This window comes from Lycium ferocissimum, chromosome 4, assembly GCF_029784015.1.
Source record: "Lycium ferocissimum isolate CSIRO_LF1 chromosome 4, AGI_CSIRO_Lferr_CH_V1, whole genome shotgun sequence".
NCBI classification, from domain to species: domain Eukaryota; kingdom Viridiplantae; phylum Streptophyta; class Magnoliopsida; order Solanales; family Solanaceae; genus Lycium; species Lycium ferocissimum.
The window spans coordinates 59840790-59863934 of NC_081345.1; the positions used below are offsets into that span (position 1 = coordinate 59840790).

Genomic DNA, 23145 nt, shown 5'->3' on the forward strand with positions numbered 1-23145 from the left:
TTGACGGTTATTTGGTGATGGCGGCCCGGCCTGGTGTCTATTGCCGTGTACGGCACACGCCCGGTGTGGACGGCCGACGCGAGGCGCCGGCCGAACGGGGCTTATGGCCGGGGCGGCCGGATCCGGCCCCGGGTATTCGGAGAGTTTCGAGCGGCGGCCTCGGCGGCCAGCCCGAGCGAATATCCTCCCCGGCCCGATGCAGGCACACACCCCGCGGTTCGCGGCGGGGGAGATCGGAGGGTGCGGGATATTCGGGGGCGAGACGAGCTCCGGGGTTTCGAGGCTCACGGGGGACGGAGGTTCCGGCCGAGTTCGGACTACCCGGACCTCTGTGTTCCCGCTGTGGGAGACAGCACCCGGAGTGTTTCGTGCCCGCGGTGCTTGTTTACTTGTGGCCGTCGGGCCGTCGATGAGAGGTGCCGGTTAGGGGTGGTGCGAGGTAGCGCGGCTCGGCCTCTCGGGTCGGTCGGTGGTTCGTCTTCATCCTCGGTGGCTATGCGCCGGGGGCGAGGTATGCCGGCACCAGCGGTGCGGCGGAGAGGTCGTGGCGGAGTTCCGGTTCTAGCGGTCCTTCGGAGCATATATGCCGCGCGGCCAGAAGCGGGACCGGAGCGTCGCACAATGTTGTTACGGGTATATTCGGTCTTCTCTCGAGATGTATATGCAACCGATTGATCCCGCTCTACTTTATCATATATTTCTCCCCGTATGTTGCTAATAAAATTGGGATAGAATGCGAACCGATAGAGCCTTTTGAGGTAGCTACACCGGTAGAGGATGCACGGTATAGCGAGCGAGGTTTATAGAGAGCGTTCGGTAATTGTTTGTGACATTGCACTAAAGGCGGATCGGTAGAGTTAGATATGGAGAGTTCGATGTTATTATGGGTATGGATTGGCTAGCTTTTTGTCATGCTAATGTTGTTTGTCAAAAGAAGATAGTCCGTTTCAATTTCCGGGGAACCGGTTATAGAGTGGGCGAGTGTAATGACACGGCATCGAGGGTAAGTTTATTTCATACCTCAAGGCAAGAAAATGATCGAAAGGGCTATATTTATCATCGGTTCGTGTACATGATTTAGAAGCGAGAGCACCGACTCTCGATCGGTCCGGTCGTTAATGAGTTTCTAGATGTATTCCCAGATGAGCTTCCAGGTCTTCCCCTCAAGCGGGAGATAGAGTTCGCCATTGATGCGCCGGATACTCGGCCCTATATCCGTTTCCTCCGTACGAGAATGGCACTGGAGGGTGAAGGAATTGAAGGAGCGGTGAGGATTTATTAGAGAAGGGCTTTATTAGGCCCGGCACATCACCACGGGGAGCGCGGTATTGTTTGTGAGAAAAGAAGGATGGGTCGGCTGCGGATGTGCATTGATTATAGGCGGTGAATAAGGTAACCATCAAGAATAAATACCCCCCAGGATTGATGATTTGTTTGATCGGTTGCGGGGTGCAGTGTTTCTTGAAGATGAACTGCGGTCGAGCTATCATCGAGTGGGTCGAGAATTTGATATTCCTAAGACGACATTCGGGACCTAGATATGGGCATTATGAATTTAGAGTGATGTCTTTTGGGGTGACTAATGCTCGGTAGTATTTATGGACGATGAATCGGGTATTCGGACCGTTCTTGGATATGTTCGTGATTGTATTTATCGATGACATCACGGTTTATTCACGATCAAGCGAACATGCGGATCGTTTGAGGACGGTACTTGGCGTACTTCGGCACCGAAATTGTATGCAAAATTTTCTAAATGTGGTCCCAGTGACTTCGGTGGCATTCTGGGCATATTATTGGAGTGATGGCATCGGGTGGATACCGGAAAGATTGAGGCGTAAGAATTGGCCTAGACTACGACACCCTGCGAGGTGCGTAGCTTTGCAGGATTGGCCGGTTATTACGGGAGATTTGTAGAAAAGTTTGCTTCGATTTCGGCGCCTTTGACAAGGGCGACTCGAAGGAGCCAAGTTCCGATGGACGATGCTTGCGAGCGTAGCTTCCGATTCTTTGAAAAGAAGTTGACTACGGCTCGATCGACACTTCCCGAGGGTCCGTATGGGTATGTTATTTATTGTGATGCTTCTTGGTATTGGTTTGGGGTGTGTGCGTGCGGCATGGCAGAAAGTCATAGCTTATCTTCCGGCGGCTCGGAAAGCACGAGAGAAATTATCCCTACTCGCGATGCGAAGGAGGCGGAACTTGCGGCCAGAGGAGGTGGTTAGAGTTCTTTGAAAGATTATGATGTTGATGTTCTATACCATCGGGAAAGCGAATGTTGTGGCGGATGCACTCGGTAGTAAGTCTATGGGCGATCTAGCGGACGTGCCATCGAGAGAGGAAGGAAATGGTTCACGAGATCCATCGGTTGGCTAGTCTTGGAGTCCGACTTGGCGATTACCGGGAGATATTGGGGTTTACGTTCGAGGAATTGCGAATCTCTCTATTACGGAAGAGATAAAGCGGCGTCGGTATGAAGATCCGTTCGGCACGGTACGGAGACACGACCATGAGAAGGAAAAGACCCCGTTCGAGATTACGCCGATGGGTGCTATTACACGGGGGCGATTAGGTGTACACGATGTTGCGGCGCGGCGACGGGTTATGGGCGAGGCACATTATGCCGTTATTACGTTCACCCGGGGGTCGACGAAGATGTATCATGATCTCGGATGTTTATACTTGGTGGGATGGTATGAAAAGAGATATAGCGAGTTCGTCGCTCGGTGCAAATTGCCGGCGAGGTTAAGATCGAGCATCGAAGCTTGGGTGGGTTATTACGGGAGATGGAGATACCGTCGTGGAAGCGGGAAATCATTAATATGGACTTTATTACGGGCTTACCTCGCACTCCACGGAGGTATGATTCCATATGGGTCATTGTTGATAAGTCGACAAAATCGGCCCGTTTCCTCCCACGATCAGGACTACGTACTCGGCGAGAGGATTATGCCGGGTTATATATTAAGGAGATTGTGAGGCTTCACGGAATTCCCATATCTATCATCTCCGATAGAGGTGCCCGGTTACGAACATTTCTGGAGATCATTTCGGGAAGGATTGGGGACACGGGCGAGTCTCGGACAACATTCCATCCTCGGTCGACGGACGGGCCGAGCGCACTATTCGGTACGGCGGAAGATATGTTGCGGGCTGTGTTATTGATTTCGGGGGTAGCTAGGATGATCATTTGCCGCTTGTTGAATTTGCTTACAATAATGCTACCACTCCGGTATTCGGATGGCACCATATGAGGCTTTGTATGGCAGAAATGCAAGTCACCGATCGTCGGTTTGATATTGGCGAGACTAAGTTGATTGGCCCGGATGTGATCAAAGCGAGTTGATAAGGTGAAACTCGTTCGGGAAAGGTTATTAGCGGCGAGTCGAAAAGAAATCATATGTAGATAATCGCGTCGACATTTAGAGTTTCGTTTGGTGATTAGGTGTTCTGAAAGTGTCACCTATAAAGGGTGTTATGAGATTCGGCAAGAAAGGGAAACTCGGTCGAGATATATTGGGCCCCATCGTATTATTCGTAAAATAGGCAAGGTTGCACTATGAATTAGATCTGCCAGTGATTTGGGAGCAAAGTGCACCGGTATTCCATGTTTCTATGCTTCGTAAATGCATTGGTGACCCTTCGAGAATATTTCTGTAGATGATATCCGGGTCACGGAAGAGGAGCTATCTTATGAAGAGCGACTATAGCCATATTGGATCGTCGGGTAAGAAAGTTGCGGAATAAAGATGTGGCTTCTGTTAGAGTCTTTGTGGCGGAACAACAATCGGGAAGAGATGACCTGGGAGGCTGAGGAGAAGATGAAGAAGAAATATCCTCACTTATTTCCAGTGCCTACAGGTAATTTAAATTCCTTACTTGACTGTGTGGTAAATGGCTGAATTGTGTGTGTGATAGCTATAAAAGCACTCCCCCAAAATTGCTTATAAGATCCCGTAAGGTTAATCTAACATTCGAGGACGAATGTTCTAAAGGGGAGGAGGATGTTATATCCCGTATTTTCTACATTGGGACAATCCGATTTAACTATGATAAGTTAGGGACAAAACCATTCCGGGATACAAGTCGGGACTTTTGACCTTCGATTTTATTTTAAGACATAAGTTGTACATGAATTTGTTGGCATGGAACATTTAGGAAAATTTGAGACCAAAAGTGGTATAATTGAAAGTTGGCAAATCATGCAATTTTGGCCCTTTGGCCGTGTAGCCTTGGATTGGTCCCCACACATGGGGTGGCCAAATTTAGTTGGTCCGACCGTGTGTGGGCCAAGGACATTCTTGTGCAACTTCATATAATAGCACAAAGGATGACTAATAAGTCATCTTCTTGTCATTTTACACTTAGAAAAAAAATCAAGAAGTTGAAGAACAACAATAAGCAACCATTCGGCCAAACCCTCAAATTTCAAGACCAAGATTGAGCCATCACAAAATATTTCCTTCAAGCAAATCCACTAATTGGAGGTCCCTAGTTAACGTGGAGTTGTTGTTTGGGCCAATAGATCACTCGTTTTCATCATTCACCACCCTAGCCAAGTTGTAAAGTTGAAGGGAAAAGGTAAGGTTTAATCTTGTTTTATGTGTTATGAATGGTGTATGCATGTTGTAGTATGCTAAAGTGGGTGAAATTCATGAAATATGGTATGTTGGAGTTGCAGTAGCGTGCATGGTGTGTATGGCCGTGTAGGTGTATGTGTTGTGTTGAGATGATGAATTGATTCTATGTAGCATGTTTAGTTGTGTAGTGTGAAGAAAAGAATGAGAATCATCAACATATGTATATGTGTAGTGTTGGCCGAATATAGGTCATATTATATGACAAGAATGGATTAATTCTATTTAGTATGTCGATTGTTGTCGTTATGAATTCTATGTTGGAAATGAGAGTTTAATGACTCAAGATTGATGTCGTAATTGTATGGGTGATTTGGAGGATTGTGTGCATTTAATGTAATTTTTATAATTATGGGAATGACATTGTTAGAGTGTGGATTGTGGGTGCAAATCATGATTTGGAAGTTAGGAATGTGTCATGGAAGTGTTCTCGGGTTTGGGGCAGAATTCGGGTAAAGTGGGGTGTTGTTTGGGATGTTTGAAACATTATATGAATTGTTTAAAATGTTCTTGAATATTGTTGGTATGGGTTCGGGTTAGTATTGGAATGTATAAGTGTTGATGTTGGCTTGAAGGTAAGCAGTTGAATTGAATATTAAGAATGTTGTCGAATAATGTAAAAGAGGGTTACTAATGTTATATTGCTTTTCGGATTGATTATTGATGTTGCTAGTTTGGTTGTTGGTGTTGTTGTTGTTGATTTGGCCGAGTTAAATTCTCGGGGTTGGTCTATTTACAGGGGAAGTCTTTCCCAATTTACGTAGAATTAAGTGTTAGTTTGGAATTAAATGCCTAAATGCCTATAGCTAATATTTGATATCGTTGGCGTTGTGTAGACCTTGGGGAGCCCGAGACGTAGGTTGGCATTAGCTTGAGTTGGATTAGCTTTGAGAGCGGACGAGGTATGTAAAGCTCAACCCTTCTTTCTTTTGGCATGCCTTAGTCATAAATAGGCTATGACACGAGCCTCGAGGAAATTCTATTCTCGCAATCCGAGCATGTCTATGATTTTTATTTGTTTCTTGGCATTCGTATGTTTGATGTGATGAAATATTGGCCCTTATGTCTTTGGAATATTTGATTTTCAAATGTTGCATAAAAAGTTCTGTTTTTAAAGAGTTCCGTAACTACGAACGACTGTAACTTTCACAGAAAGGCTCGGATTGCCTCGATATGTTCATAGGAGATCTTATGGCGTGTGATGAGTATGTTTTCCATAGGCGGGCCCGGCTCGGGTCAACACCCGTCCGTGGGTCCTGCGACTCTCCTTTTTGTAATCCTGACGACTTTTGAAAGAATTTGGTTTGGCTATTATTCCGATTTCCAAGTACGGTCATTTTACTTACCTTTTGAGTCTATAATAATGATTTTATACATATGGTTACTCACGACTCTGCTCGTGCATTCTGTTGCATCTTTCGCCGAGTCCCGGGCCGGTTATGTTGTCATGCGCACTATGTTATACTCCGGTGTTATGCTGTGTTATGGTTCGCGAACCCTCGCTGAAGTAGGTCGGTTCACTTATATTTGGTGTTATGCTGTGTATGGCGTTATGCTGTGTATGATGTGTGACGGGGATATGGAGATTTGAACCTTTCTGGTGTTATGCTGTGTTATGGCGCCGACGACGGGCGGGCGACCATATTTTCTGAGCCCTATGCATGATTTATATTTTGAAAATAAACTTTTTGGTATTTTTGGATATGCACTTACTTTCTGTACCTTTGTTTCGATTATGACTCAGATTTGGTTACTATATCTTCTGCTTTGCATACTCAGTACATATTTCGCACGACCCCCGGGGGAAATTCAAGCGTTTCATGCCGCAGTACGGATGCACGGTTCGGTGATCACTTGATCTAGGACACCCTTTTCTGCCGTTTGGAGTGCTCACTATTCTGTGAGCCCACATTTTGGTATATATTCGTTCGCTGCATATGTATATGTTTGTTTAGGGGTACGGCGGGGCCCTGTCCCGTCATATGATTCTGTTGGTCTGTTTAGAGGTCTGTAGACGTATATGTGGGTCAGGCCTATTTTGTACAGGTGTGTTGGTATATTATATGTTCTGGGCGATCCCATTCGCCGTGGCAGCCTTGTCGGCTTGCATTTGTATATATTTTGGGCCGTTGCGCCATTTGATAGCCTTGCCGGCTTCTGATATATGTATATGTTTGTGTTTGAAATGTGTTTGAGATAGTTTGAGATAATTTGAGACAGCGTCTGATATTTGTATATGCATAAGCTATCTGTTTGTGATTCGGATTTATGAATGTGTTTGGGTGCCCAGCCCGGGCACTAGTCACGGCCTACGGGGTTGGGTCGTGACAGTTAGTCAGAGAATAAATAACTATCGAATGAATTAAAGAAATAATGAATAAACTTAGAATAAAAAACTCGTCTTTTGTACATAGGAGGCCTTGGAAATCGACGGAAATTTCTTCATCGGCCAAAAGTGTAGTATTTGTAATAAATTGCAAGATGAAAGAAAAAGTATTAGTTAAAATAATTTGAAAAAAGTCAAAAAGTAAGATATGCGACATAAAGTCTTTAAAAAGTGATTTGATAAAGATTCTTTGAAAAAGTAATGTGACCAAAGTCGTTGAAAAAATAGTTTGACAAAAAGTTATTGAAAAGATGATTTGACATAAAGTTTTTGAAAAAAGTGATTTGACAAAAGAATGATGAAACTTGATTTACCCCTAGGATTAGTATAGTGTATGTAATGTAACAAATGTATAGGTGAATGATGTATGTAAAATGAACATAGGAATACAAATGAAAATATAGGTAAATATAAATATGATGTATAGCCAATGTAGAGTAAATGTAAATAGCAAAATATATAGAAAAAAATAGGCATGTAGTGTGATGGTATTGACAAAAGTGTAAAGAAAATACTTGACAATGTATACATGTATTGAAAATAAGTAAAGTTGTAGAGACAATATAGCAAAATATAAAGATAATGCAAAAAAAATGTAAGAGACAATAAGTGCATTCCTTTTAATGAAAAGTTTCTCTTTTTTTTTTCTTAGTAGTTAAGTAATGTAAATATGTACATGTATATATATATATATAACGTATTTGTATAAAAAATATATAAAAGAATAGATAAGCTAATATAAAGGAAAAGTGTGGAGAGTGTAAAGAAAATGTATGTAAAATGTAAAGAAAAATGTATAGAGAATACAAAAATATAGAAACAATATATGAAGAAATTTAAAGACACAATCTATATAAATAAATGTAAAAATAATATAGATAAATAAATATAAAGGCAATGTATATATAAAAAAAAATATAAAGACAATGCAAGTAAATAAATGTAAAGACAATATATATGAATAAGTAAATAAGCAATGTATGAATGAAATATAAAGACAATTTAAAAAAAATATAAAAAGAGGAAGAAAGTGCTAGCCTTGCTAGTCTTCTTATAGAAAGAAAATCTAGAGAGTGTAGAGAGAAGAAAAATGTGTGTGAGATAGTGTGCAAGTGATGAGAAAAATGAGAGGGGAAGTCCTCCTTTATATAGGCAAAGGTAAACCACTTTTTATCCAAACCCATGTGCCAAAACTATGGGCTTCACAAAACCATGGGCTTCACAAAATCATGGCTTCTTAAAATCATGTGCTAAATCTTATCTGTGTTTAAAAAATTAATTGCTCCAATTTTTCTCTGCACCGACGGACTGTACTAAAATATAGTTAAATAATAATGTAAGTATAAAATATAAATATTAATGTATAAGATATAAAAATGTCTTGCGTTATAAAATTAAGAAACAATTATTAATTGCACAAAAAATGGTAGTATTCGTTGTACATGTGCAAAAATAATGATTCTTGAAAAATGACAATAAATTGATAAAACTCCTAAAATGAGGACAATTATCAATAAATCATTGAAAAATGTAAAAATGTGTAAAAAATGTATTTCGCGCTCTTTAACGAATCAGGGCCCCCCAAAACGTTAATTTTAAGCACGTCGAGCCAAAATTAGGTGTCAACATAGCTGTTTGTCTTTCCTTATTCTTAGTCATAAATTTTCAAATTTTAGTGGTTGGCTTACGAGTTCTTGGCAGTTTGTCTTGTGTATGTGATTGTGCAGGACCTGTATCTCCTATGGGATTTTCGGGGGCTTGTGTTTCATCATCATCATCAATTTCATTAAAAGTGTCGGTATAATGTTGTTGCATTACCTCATGATCTAAAAGTGGATCATTTCCACCAACATCAATACCTAAATTAGGTGTTTCGTTCACAAATGTTTCCTCATTAAACCCACCCCTAACAATACCACTACTACCGGCATCACGTCTAAATCTCTTCGCCATTATTAAAGAGAATTAATTTAAATCACACTCAAATAAATCACAAGAAAATAAATTGCAACAAACTAATTGCTAGATTTAAATTGCGTAAATTAAATAGCGGAAAAATAAAGATAGAGTTGGAACGAAGGTACCAAATTGCCGGACTAATTTCCAACAAAGTGAAGGCGGTTAGAATTGCAAATCCACCAAAGCTTTGGAGCTACTTCGGATTGTTGCAAAATCACTAATTCCACTAACAATTTTTTTTTATAATTACAAAATTAATAATTGAAACTAGAATAAAACTTTATAATTTTTAGTTGAGAGAAATTTAAAGTGGCTAATTGTTGCAAAGTAACTATAATTGAGAGAAATTGAGAGAAAGAGAAGAGTGAATTAGTGTGGATTAAAATGGAAATGGAGAGGGGTTTATATAGGGGTGGGGGATGGGTTAAAGTGTTAAAAAAAAGTTTGGGGGGGTTGGGGGGCCAAAAGGGGAGTTTGGAACCGTTGCCAACGATCATTTTTGCAAATGGACCGTTGGCCAACGGTCCAGCCCATTTCTGCAACAGCTACTTTTTTTTTAATTTTTTTTTCGTTTTTGACCGGTTTAACCGGTTAACCGGTCCCTAAAATACAAATCCGGATCAGTAAAAAATAAACGGTTGACAGAAACGCAAAACCGGTTTCGCGGATTCGATTTAACGGTGCAGTTACGGTTTGAACCGGTAAAACCGGACCGGTTGCCAGGCTTATCATCCATGGCCAATGAAAAATTGGAAAGGTGTACTTCCTTCTATACAATAAAAATTGCCTTAATAGACCTATATCTTCAAAAAACGAGAAAAGAAAATTCCCAGCTTGACCGCTACAGCCTACAAGTCATCTTAAAAAAGGAAAAGAAAATGGTACTACCAATATAACAAGACCTTCTAAACTCGTTTTCTATAATCTCAATTTTATCCCTCTAATTAGGAGCACCAAATTTCCTTCTTCCTCAGTATTTCACTCCATCACCCACCCATGGATTCCACTTTACATACCTCCAATCCATAAACCCTATTAGTTATTAAAAAAAAATCCCATTTTTATCTGTTTATTTTTGTTAAGAGATATTTATTATTATGTATAGATCGGGAGCTATAATGGCATGGAACGTGTTCAGATTTTGTACTGCCTTACGAGGTCTTGGTTCGATAATGATCCTTTTAGTACTTGGTGTTGTTGGAGTTACTTATTACGCTGTCGTTTTAACCAATTATGGTCCTTCCCTTGCTAGTAGTGCTGGTTTCCTTGATGCCCTCATCGCTCTTTCAGTACTTGTTATATTCCATTGTCTGGTAAATTGCAATTCTCTCCCTAATTCTGGTATTTTAAGAATGTTTTTTGAGGGTTTTGTAATTAAATTTGATGATTTATGGGTGTTAGACGTATTTCCATTTTTTATTTTCTTGTCGGGGTTTATGGGAAGACAGTGGTCAACAACACACCTTAAGTATCATTTTTTTGTGAGTTTTACACCCCAACTATTAGTTGTTCCCTCTTTCTACCTGAAATATCACCATTTATGTATTAAAACACATCTAGTAGGTAGATGGTGAAAGCTTAGGTAGGAAATATGGAGAGATGTGTTTTAATATATATCTAAACTCGAGGTGTGTTTTAATATATAGATAATGATAGTTCAGGTAGGAAAAAGGAATATCTGATAGTGGGGGTGTGAAACTTGCGGAAAAGTGATAGTTCAGGTGTGTTTTTGACTATTAACTCTTTTATGGGCGGGAAAAACATACATTCATAGGAAATCTAACTCAACTTTTTCTTAGTCATCTCTAACTCGAATCCTGTGGATAATGTGCTTGTATAAGATGTATTTAAGTTTTGGTGTTGTTGGAGTTACCTATTACGCTGTCGTTTTAACCAATTATGGTCCTTCCCTTGCTAGTAGTGCTGGTCTTCTTGATGCCGTCATTGCTCTTTCGGTACTTGCTATATTCCATTGTCTCTTAAATTACAAATTTCTCCCTAATTCTGGATTTGTTAAAGTTTGATGATTTATGGGTGTTTTGACGTAAGAATTGTGAAATTTGGAAAAAAGTAGTATCTGTTTTCAAGTTGAAAATGGTATTTGAAAATTGGAGTTGTGTTTGGACATGCATATAAGTAGGAGTTGTTATTGAATTTTTGTGAGTGATTTGGATTGAAAATTATGAAAACGGCTTTTTGGAGTTTTTTCCGGAATTCAGTTTCAAGTTTGAATTCTGGAAAATTGTAACAATTGTATGTCCAAACAGTTTTCGGGAATAATATTCTGGAAAAACTGAATACTACCCATGGCCAAACGGGCACTAATCATTTTATTCTCGGGTTTTTATGGGCAGTGCAAACATACAGTTATAGGGGAATTTGTTATTCCATTGTCTTGTAAATTTCTCCCTAATTCTGGTATATCAAGAATGTTTGAGGACTTTGTTAGTAAAATTTGATGATTTATGGGTCTTTGAGGGCCTTGTTAATAAAATTTGATGCTAGCAGTAGCTTATGCTTCGATTCTATTACTCCCTTCATCCCAATTTATGTGAGGGTGTTTGTGGGCACGGTGTTTAAGAAAGAAAGGAAGACCTATTACGTTGTCGTTTTAACCAACTATGGTCCTTCCCTTGCCACTAGTGGTGTTTTTCTTGATGCCCTTATTGCTCTTTCAGTACTTGTCATATTTCATTGTGTGGTGAATTTCTCCTTAATTCTGGTATATCAAGAATGTTTTGAGGGCTTTGTTAATGAACTTTGATGATTTATGGGTGTTTAAAGCATTGTTAATAAAATTTGAGGGCCTTGTTAGTAAAATTTGATGCTAGCATTATCTTATGCTTTGATTCTATTATTATTGTTGTTTCTTTTTTACTTTGGTTATCTTTAATATTGTACTGTTAAGGCTTTGTTAATTAAATTTGATGATTTATGGGTGTTTGATGTATTTCCATTGTACTATTACTTGTTGCTTCATATGCTTTGTTTATCTTGCTATTCTGATGTCGTTATGTTCCTTTCTATCCTGCTTTGATTACACTTCTGTTGTGCTGAGGGTGTATTGGAAATAACCTCTCTACCCCACAAAGAGGTAGGGATATCCTACCCTCCCAGACCCAGCTTGTAAGATTACACTGGGTATGTTAGTAAACTTGGATGATTTATGAGTGTTTGATGTATGCCCATTTTACTATTACTTGTTGCTTCATTTGCTTTGTTTATCTTGTTATTTTTGCTGTGCTATTTTCCTTTCAATCTTTTTTTTTTTCTTTTTTTTTTTTTCATTCTTTTGAGCCGAAGGGCTATCATCTCTACCCCACAAAGGTAGGGTAAGGTCTGCAGACATCCTACCGTCCTAAGATGGGATTACCTTTGGGTGTGGTGTTGTTGTTGTTAACGACGTATTTCCATTTTTTTATTTTGTTTCTTGGGTTTTTATGGGCGGTACAAACATCCAGTACTTGTCTTATTCCATTGTCTGGTAAATTTCTCCGTAATTATTGTATATCAAGAATGTTTGAGGGCTTTGTTAATAAAATTTGATGATTTATGTGTGTGTGATGTATTCCCATTTTTTTTTTTTTTTAATTTCTTCTTGGGTTTATATGGTATTTGAACGTTGTCTAGTTTCCCTTACCAATATTTTTATTATTATTACTCTCCTACTATCTTATTCTTCGATTTTATTACTACCTATTGTTTCCTTTATTTCGGTTATCGTTTTATTATTATTGTTAGTACTTTTTTTTTTCTCCAGTATTTTCTACACGGGTTCTTCACTATGTATTTCCTTTTTATACTGTTTTGATATGCGTTACTTGAGCTGAGAGTCTGTCGGAAACAACCTTTCTACCCTCACAAGGTAGGGGTAAGGCTGCGTATACACCACCCTCCCATGGCTCCCTTTGGGTATGTTGTTCTTGGGTTTTTATGGGCGGTACAAAGATACAATCATAGGGTATTTATTAGAGTTGGAACATGGGAAATCTAAAGTCAACTATATCTTAGTCATCTCTAATTCGAATCCTGTGGATAATGTGCTTGTATAGGATGTAATTAAATTGTGGTGGTTATTGTATAACATGGCACATCTTCAGCTCACCGAGGAGATGAACCTAGATAGGAGAGCATGGAGGTCGAAGATTCAGGTAGATGGGTACTAGTAGTCGAGCGATTTCTCTCTTTCCAATGGTAGAGCATGGTTCTAGCCTGGAGCACGTATCCGCTTCCTTACCAGTAGTATCACTATTATGCTAGCACTAGCATTATCTTATTCTTCATTTATTACTACTGTTGTTTTTTATACTTTGGTTATCTTTACTTTTTTGATGTTAGTACTTTTCTGTCTTCAGTATTTTCATCATAGCATTTTTGTTACTCTTGCACTCTTCTGAAAATCGTTTTTTCTTGAGCCGTGCGTACACCCCACCCTCCCCGGACCCCACTTTTTGGACCACACTGGGTATGTTGCTGTTGTATTGTCTTATTGGCATTGACAAGGGTTAAGAAATGGGCTAATGTTTGTGCCAACTGATGATGTTTTTCAATATTAAGCAGACAAATCACTTGATTAAAAAAAAAAAATAAAAAAAAAATATGCAGATTATAGAAAGAAAAAAACTAAGTAGAAAAAGCTAAGCAATGGACATTGTAGAAAAAAACTTCTGGATGGATTAGATTTATGCTAAGTAGCTAAAAGTACATATTTGTGATGGTTGCAGTTGGTGATGCTTCTGTGGTGTTACTTTTCTGTTGTTTTTACTGATCCTGGTAGTGTGCCTCCAAATTGGAGGCCAGAGTTGGATGAAGAAAGAGGGGAAGCTGATCCGTTAACCACATCAGAGTTCGGGGCTTCGCCAGCTGACTCAGGGAATCCCAGAATACGTTTTTGTAGAAAGTGCAGCCAGTTAAAACCTCCTCGGTGCCATCACTGTTCTGTTTGTGAGTTCTTGTTTTTCACCTTAATGATGATTTTTGTTTTTATTTTTCGTTTGAGATTGAGTTGTGTCTGTTTCCCTGTTTTAGGTGGAAGGTGTGTGCTCAAGATGGACCATCATTGTGTGTGGGTTGTCAATTGCGTCGGAGCATTAAACTACAAATATTTCCTTCTCTTCCTGGTAACTTATCATAACTCTTGAATTTTGAGAAGTATTGGCTGCTAGATTCTGAACATACTTGTAGCCTCAAGAAATGACGACAATTGTGGATGAAGATGAATTTTGTTCTTGACTTTTATGCTTTGATAGCTGGCTGCCGTGGTTGTTGGATTTCTATCCTATAGCTACATCAGCAGGCTATTAACAGCAACAACAAATGCCTCAATCCCAAGCAAGTTAGGATCGGCTATCTATTTCTCAAGGTTGATATTGCTTCATTTATGCTCATCCCAGTTCAACATTATATAAAATAAATATAAAAATCAAAATAAAATGTACTAGACGTTATCTGCATTTAGTGCTAGCTTATAAATCTCTGACATGAATAAAAGACTCTAGAAAAAAAAAATTGGACCTAAAGTAAACTAACACTACTAAAACTTTATCGTAACTAATTGGTGTAGTCTATATAGATCTTTTTCTTCATTGTGCCATATTTTTCCTAGGTCTGCATGGATGTCAAAAGATTATAGGTCTTTGGTGATAACTTTTTATGTGATTTTAAGTCTACCTTGTCCCGTTAAGCACCTTCACTCACCAAAGTGTCATACCTAGTAGTGCATCTGGAGGTGGAGGTAGACGCAGGACATGAAAAAATTGTTTCACGCGACCTTTTCTCATTTTATCGTAATGTGGGCTACTTGCACCTTCTGTGAATGTGGTCACTTTTAATGTTGTCTAATTTTCTATGATCATGCATCCATTACGCATCTATACGACACTCATTTTGGGGATACTTCTACTTATTCTAAAGAGTCCCTGATTTCCGAAAAGACACTTAGGGCCATTTGGCCATGATTTGAAATCAGGTTGATTTGAAGTTGAAATTTTGTTTGGACATGCAATTTGGATATCTAAAGTAGTACTTTCTTTTCTTTCATAAACATGAAAATTTCACAATTTGTGAAAACTATCTAACTTTCCCCAATTGTTACAATTTTACCAATGAGCAAAGCATAGTTCAAACAAGGTACCAGGGTATACTGAGGCTCCACATTAACAAATCACATATCTCTGTGTTCGTTTTATAAATAAATGCTTGCGATTACATGCTATTACAAACATTCAAATATACACAATTTTACAAAAATTCCTTTGGTCCAATAAATCAACAATAGTAGTAACTAGCTATTCTTTAATATAATCCTCCACATGGTACAAACAATCTCTTCACGTCGAGCATGAGTTGTTTTTTTTTTTTTTTTTTTTTCTTTTTCAAAATTTAAAACGGGATAAGGCATCATTACCCCCCTCACCTAGTAGCGTTTTTGCTACGACACACCTTACCTAATTTTTGGTCCTATCACCCCCCTAAACTATTTAAAACCGTAATATTTTGCCCCCTTAAGGCTGACGTGGACACTCGGACCAGATAAATTATATGCGGTGTGTGCACGCGCTGTGGGTCCCACGAAGCCGCTACCTTTTATCTTTTTAATTTATTTATATTTATTACTCTACCCGACCCATCCCCAATTATTTCCCAAACCAAAACCCACCCAAATATTACCCGACCCAACCATGGATTAAATTATCATACACAGAAATTGGGGAATAAATTAAAAGCCCTAAATTAGAAAAGGAGAAACAATTTCGCTATTTTCGAGCCCTAAAATATCATACACCGTAACTAGTTGAAAAAGGAGAGAATTTGAGACTTGTGTTCTTCTAATTTGGGTCGGGTAATGGGATGAATATAGGAGAATGGAGTTTTGTTTGAGACTTGGGTCATATTTGTTTTGTTTGTAATTTGGGTCGGGTTTATTATTAAAGGAATTAATTTTGGACGGTGGGGGAATAAAATGGAGCTTTGGAATTGACACGTGGAAGATTCCCATTGGTTAGAAACTATTTTTTGGAACTCTTACGTGCCTCAAATATTTGGTCACACGCGAGTGTCCACGTCAACCTTAAGGGGGTAAAATATTACGGTTTTAAATAGTTTAGGGGGGTGATAGGACCAAAAATTAGGTAAGGTGTGTCGTAGCAAAAACGCTACTAGGTGAGGGGGTAATGATGCCTTATCCCAATTTAAAACTATGGATCAAGTTTTAAATTTAACACAGAAAATTAAAATCACATACTTGGAATTGAAATCCCATCGTTTAGTCATATTTGGAATTTGAAATCAAAATTTCAAACTGAAGTTGCAGTTTTATTCAAATGTCATAAACAAACACTGCCTGCAAATCAAAACTTCAAATGTGAGCTCCAAATTGCATGGCCAAACACCTTTTAAAGTTTGCTGGGGTCCTAGTATGCTAGTACCCCAAACAACTTCTAAGTGGTATTAGTATCCCCTTTCTCGACCACCTAGCATGGAAGTGTATATCACTCTCTTACGAAATGTGAGATCAGCAAACAAATTAAATTTTTTATTCCTGCAACATTTTTTAATTGTATTTTATTACTCCCTCTATTTTAATTTATGTGTCTCACTTTCTTTTTTAGTTTGTTTCAAAAAGAATGCCATTTTCTATATGTAGTAACTCTTTAATTTCAATATCCCATATGTTATGTTTAAGACCACAACATTTAAAGGACATTTTGGTATTACACATATTTTTAGTTTAGAACCACAAATTCAAAAGTATCTCTTATTTTCTTAAACTCTGGGCCTCGTCAAACACATAGAATGAAACAGAGGGAATGCTTGTTTTCTTTTTATTTTTCTTCTCTTATCTTCCAAATGGCAGTCACTGCAGCTCTTGTCTTTTCTTCTTTTTCTTTCTTCTATTTCTGTGGTTGTCTTTTTTCTGTCTTCTTCTCTGTTTTTTTGAATTGACTCTAGATGAATGTCTCCCCTCTTCTCTTTTCTTCCATAAAATCTGCTTTTGATGCCTGAGTCGCCGAGACATCCCGCTACATCAATGCTTTGTTCCCGTTATTTTGCCAGCAGCCACCTTCCATTAATGCCACCCGCAAGCTTCTTTCTCCCTTCAGAAATACAATTTCATAATCGCTTCTCCCTTCAACTTTTTGATGAAAAAATTCAAATAAAAGTTAAAAGGGGGAATGTCCATGATCAATCAAAATTGAACATGGTATGAGCTATATGGTTGCTTGATCAAAAAAGAAAAAAAAAAAAAAAAAACAGAAATTTTGTTTTCCCTTGATCTGAAGAGAGTGGTATGGGGTTGTTTGGGATCGTGGTTCTATGTGCTCGCATATTTTTCCTAATTGCCAAAGAGAGGTGGCCAAATGGTTGAAAGGCGGTTGTTGGTTTTCACATGATTGAATGATGACCCTAGAGGGGATTTTTATGGAATCGGTGATGTTTTTGAAGTTGGTTTCTATTAGGTGGTGTAGAAATGGAGAGGGGTGCTGGGTGAAGATGAAAACGGTGACACGGGGAGTTTGTTGAAGATGGAAGAAAGAGAGAAAAAGAAAAGAAGAGAAAAGAAAAAGAAATAAAATAAGGAAAATGTAACTATGAAGGAAAAAAAAAAAATTTAAATGAAATTTTCATGTGGCGAGCTAGGATTTGTTCGTTACAAACACTTCCTTTCTTAAAATTCAGCAATTGGGTTGCCTGAGAAACGGCGTAACAACACCACTTAGAAGTCGTTCGGGTGGGGTAGGGTTACTAGGAACCCTGCAAACTTTAAGTGTCTTTTGGGAAATTAGGGACCAGTTTAGGGTGGTTTTTATCTATTCTACTCTCTAGAGTGCTTCTCCACAATTCAAGCTTTTGATGACACCTTTGCTGGTTCGTCAATTAGCACAATATCGTAAGCAATTAGCATACATCATGGGATGTCACTTTGTATTGTGTTAGTTAGTTCATCTATAACTAGTGTAAATAAGTACATGCTTAATACTGATATCTGGTGTAAACTCATGGTTGTGAAAATTGAAAACTTCCTTATGTCTCCTACTACTGTTCTCACACTAGTGATAACTTCTTTATACATAATTGTTATGGCATTTATATAGTTAATATAAATTCCCTTCTTTCCGCACACCCACCAAATGTCTTTTCGTAGTATTCAATCATACGCTTTCTCTAGGTCAATGAACACCATATGTGAGTTTTTCTTCTCGCGGTTAATTTTTCATCAGTCCTCCTAACAAGAAAATAGCATCTGTTGTAGATTTACTTGGTATAAATCCAAATTGAATTTCTGTTACTCTTGTAGTGTCCCTAAATCTATGCTCTCTCACTCTTTTCAACAGTTTCATCTTATTGTTAATAAGTTTAATGTGACGATACTTCCCAAATTTTTTGAATATCTTTTTTGTTCTTATGTATCGGAATCAAGCTACTCTTCCTAGCATTCGACCACTTTTTAGTGTAACATTAGCCATACTACTACAACCTTTCTAAGATACTTCCAAGCCTCTATGAGGATGCCATTGGATCATAGGCTTTTTAATCCACAAATTTTTCATGGGGACTTTTCCTTCAGACTCGTTAATTCTACGAGTGCAGCTAAAGTTTTTATCGTGCACAAATGTATTGAGAACTATAAGCTATTCCTCGTGATTCGAGTTGAACAATTAATGATAGCCTCTTCTTTTCTCCTTGGATCTCATTATCTCCCATCAAAACTTGTTGAGAATCGTTTTTAATACACTGCACCTGGCTTAACCGTTTAAGTTCTTATTCTTCTTCTCTCATCTGTGCTAGTTTGTACGTTTCTTTCTCCTTTTTTTGGGTCCCTAGCTTATGGTACAAGCCATCTAGGGCTTCCCCTCGAGCTATAGTCTTCTTAACTCCCTCTTAGCTCTCTTATATTCTTCAAAGGCCAAATAAGGAAGCTATGTCCTATTTACTAATGTTTTCTCCGTTTCATTTTATGTGTCATAGTTTAATTGTGTATGAAGTTTAAGAATATGCACAAGACTTTTGAATTTTGTGGTCTTAGACGACTAAAGGTGTATATAACATACCAAATATATCCTTTGAATCTAGTACTCTTTAACATGCCATGTCATTCTTATGAGGAAGTGTTGTTAAGGATAAAATGAGTGTTGAAATGAAAAACTTACTAAATATAGACTGATGACATTAGTAACCTTTTACTCAAAAAAAAAAAAAAAAAAAAAAGAAGACTGAAGACATTCTTTTGAAATATAATAAATAGGAAAGTAAGACACATAAATTTAAATGGAGGGAGTACAATGCTATAGTTATGTTTTTTTGGTCTTAAAAGTCTCCTATATCATTTCTTACATGTCAAGTGGAGTGATTTTGATGTGCATATATCACACATGCTTTGTTTTTATTTAATCGGTTCTTTTGTATGACATGCTCCTCTTGAAGACATGATGCTAGTCGTACAAGTACCAATAATAAGCATTAACTTGGATATTAGTGCTATTCCTGCATACAATATCTGAACGACCATAGTGGATGTGATTATAATAAGTATAAGGTTTTCAAGAGAGAACAAAAGACAAAAACCCATCTGAAATGCAACTCTAGCAAGGCTGTGTTCAGACTTGAGTATATCACATGAATTGTTAGTACAATGCCAATCAACCTATCAGTAGGGGCATAGTTCTCAACATAATACATATTAGTTGTTTGCGAGGAACTCATTCTAATATTGTTTCCTATCACCTTATCATTTGCCAAAATTCTTCTGGATATTTCGTGAGAGTGCATTCCAGTTTTCTTAGCGTATTGCAAGTGACAGTTCATATTGAGAATTTTTCTTTGTCCGTATTCTTCCTCCCTGTTGGTGCCTGTCAATTGATGTTTGTATGCATCAACATGCATGTACGAATATGTTCAGGCACTTGCTTTGCATGGCAATATTTTAATGACCATCCTTTCCTCAACTAATTAGAACCTTTCTTACTGCAGTTTTATACGTTCATTGAGACTACTGTTGTCACTCTATCATTACTGCCACAATTTATTGCATTCTTCAGTGATGGAGAGATACCTGGGACTCCGAGCACTCTTGCAACCACTTTCCTTGCTTTTGGTATTGTTTATCATTTGTCTTGCCGAACTTGCAATCTGTGATTTCTTTTTGAGATGCATCAGTTTTCTTAATTTCTCCACATTTCTTGTGCATCGCAGTCTTGAACCTTGCTTTTGCTTTGAGTGTTTTGGGATTTCTGATTATGCACATATCATTGGTGGCTGCTAATACCACGACCATTGAGGTACTCCATTTTTCTTATTCATCTTTTAACTTGAAAGTAAGGTGTTTTCCTTTCTATGAAGTGCCTAATAATCTGAAACATTATTGATGCTGTGCAAACAGCTTTTTAGTCTTGAGGCAAAACCAGTTTATAGAACTTATCTCTCTTGGTCTTCAGTTTGGAGAAGTATCTGTTGCTAGATAAATTATCCAAGCATGTGTATTGGGGTTCTGTTTGTTTAATCGCCTGCTAAAAACTAAAAGTTTGTTTCTTGAAACTATAAGGTATGAAAATTGCTCTTGCATGTTCCGCTCACCCCCATCCGAGGCCCCCCACTCCCTGAAGAAATAAAAGAAGACTTGGTGTTATCGCTTTTATAGTTTTGTGAACAGGGTTCCTAAAAGTTAACCAAACATCCAACCACCCTAATCACCAGTTTTTGGTTTAATTGGTCACACTAGCTTGTTACCATTCTCAAAAAGAAAAACATAGGTCACACCGGTTTGATGTCCCCACCTATCCCTCCTATTAGAAACCAAACTTTTTTCAATCTAATGGACACTGTTACCAAATGTACTTTCATCAAATATCCCTTGTCTTCCTCTAAATTTTTAGCACTTTTAGCCAATAACTGTTATCCTAAAGCTGATGACGCTTTTATCCTAAGTTGTTGTAAGCTGCTGTTCAATAACCTAGCAAGATGATGTTCGGTCCATTTCTGCGACAAGCACAGAGCCTGCAAATAATAGTTTTTCAACGTAGAAAGTTTGTTCCTTTACTGCAGTATTGCTTGTCATATCCTTCTTTCTAGGATATTTCTTTGAAGATTCAGCATTTTTTTGGGGGAAATTGGTGTATTATCTGGTATAGAATGTTAATCAATGGTCTCCATTTATCTAGAGAGAAGTCATTAGATAAACATTAGAATGTGTTCTATTTTTATTTAATTTCTTGGGTTTATTTTCCCATTTACTCAAGATGTTCTCAGCAGCTTTCTTTTCTGGCCAGATTTAAAGGCTTGTTGTCTTGCTTTCAGGCATATGAGAAGAAGACCAGTCCTAAATGGCGTTATGATCTTGGTCGGAAGAGGAACTTTGAACAGGTTAGATGACTGCACAAGATTGCCTTATTTATTTATTTATTTATTTCCGATGGTAGGTTGCTCTGAATATGATAGAACAGATAGATGCTTCTCTAAGTAACTTAGAATATTCAGCAGTAGAGAAGTTCGGTCTGAACACTTTTTTTTTTTGGCATTTATAACTAGTCTTACATTAGAGTCCTAGGATCTATTAATTGGAAACTTGAGAATTAGCAAGGAAAGAACCAATCAAAAAGAAAAAGAATCAGCAGAGGAAGAACAAGACATTTGTGAAACTAAAAAGAAAGAACAAGACTTATTACATATTTTCTAGATATACATGATATTTTCCCTAGTACTCCCCTGGTTGCATGAGCAGGACATTGGAATGCTTCAACTGCCTCAAATGCTTGTCAAGGGCATGATTTTTCTTGCTATAGAGAAGTGTTTTAACTCAGAAGAAGTCACTTTGCATGAAGGGCCTTGATCCCTTGGTTTTTCAACATTATTGTTCTTACACTTTTTGTGCTGTCTAATTCCACACGATAGGTTCATTTGCTTTAAGATTATCTCCCCAATTTTAATCGATATAATCTACTATTATTTTAATAACCAACATAGATGTTTGATTACTGTTTAAAAATCAGTTTTGACAGCCAATAACTATGACTGCAATAAAATTGATTACTTTTGATCATCTATCTGATAATTAACTTATTCATAATCAAAACTAGTTTTTGTAGTCCAATACAAACGGGGCCCTAATAATCCCCTAAGTTGAGTTTGCTTGTCTTGCCCATGTAATGTTACGAGTTATGTTCGATCTGTTTTATTTTCAATTTACCATTCTAAGATTGTATTATATGAATCAGGTGTTTGGTATGGACAAACGGTATTGGTTCATTCCTGCTTACTCTGAAGAAGATTTAAGACGGATACCTGCTCTTCATGGTCTTGAATACCCATCGAAGCCCGATCTTGATGCCCAAGAATAATAGTGATGTGCATACCAAACCTAAGTTTCATCCTCTGTAACAAAATATTGAGTGCCTCTGGCTTTCGACTGATTAACGGCTTCAACTACATGGGACGGGACCTTTGCATCTACTTGCATTATGCAAAGCAACAACACAAGAATATGATCGACTCTGAGCGGGCAAACATCTTGTGGATTGGAGCAAGGCCGGCATTCCGTGATGCATTGATATGTCCATTCCATGATTTTTAGATGTATATGTGAAATTGAGATTTTGTAACATAAAAATGATGCTGATTTTTCACATCTGATAACAGTGTTTTTGTAATTGATTACTTGATTAGAAATGCAGATTAGATCTCTGAAGATTCTCCACTCGAAAGTATTGATTTCTTGGTCAGGAAAAGGCAGATCAAATATGTGGTGATTGTTATTAGTCGTGAAAACTGGTGCTATGTCTTAGCTTTCTTGTAATGGTGACGTCTTAGCTTTCTTGTAATGGTGACTTTGCCATCTGATTAGTTTATTTGTCTTGTAATGGTGACTTTGCCATCTGGTTCATTTATTCTGTCTCAAATACACTGGAGGGAAGTATACTATCTGAAATTTTGGATTATAGCAATGCTTATAGAAGTTCCAAATATTTCTATAACGTTAGGGTTCTAAATTTAACTGTTATATTTGCACTATATATATATATATATATATATATAAGTAAATTCAGTAGGGCTAGTTTTTTTTTTTATATAATAAAAGCGGAGCTCAAAGGAAAAAAGTATAAACAAGGGGTGCTAGGCATTATCTTACTAATTCTATTGAGGCGTAAAAAATCTCTACTAATTAACATG

General features: G+C 37.9%; 1 protein-coding gene across 1 annotated transcript; it reads left to right on the forward strand.

Moving 5' to 3' along the window:
* Nucleotides 1-9891: 9891 nt before the first annotated feature.
* On the forward strand, nucleotides 9892-22860 carry LOC132053579 (probable protein S-acyltransferase 14). Its single transcript, XM_059445665.1, has 7 exons — nucleotides 9892-10295; nucleotides 13707-13926; nucleotides 14011-14102; nucleotides 19954-20077; nucleotides 20176-20261; nucleotides 21277-21342; nucleotides 22194-22860. The coding sequence occupies exons 1-7, from the start codon at nucleotides 10080-10082 to the stop codon at nucleotides 22314-22316; spliced, it is 927 nt and encodes a 308-aa protein (XP_059301648.1). The 5' UTR covers nucleotides 9892-10079; the 3' UTR covers nucleotides 22317-22860.
* The last annotated feature ends 285 nt before the right edge of the window (nucleotides 22861-23145 follow it).

Excerpts from the sequence above, each read along its gene's own strand:
- LOC132053579 (XM_059445665.1), top strand. The coding sequence starts at position 10,080 with ATGTATAGATCGGGAGCTATAATGGCATGGAACGTGTTCAGATTTTGT. Across the intron at positions 13,927-14,010 it reads GTGCCATCACTGTTCTGTTT|GTGGAAGGTGTGTGCTCAAG; the intron begins GTGAGTTCTTGT and ends TCCCTGTTTTAG. Across the intron at positions 20,078-20,175 it reads AACCACTTTCCTTGCTTTTG|TCTTGAACCTTGCTTTTGCT; the intron begins GTATTGTTTATC and ends TGTGCATCGCAG.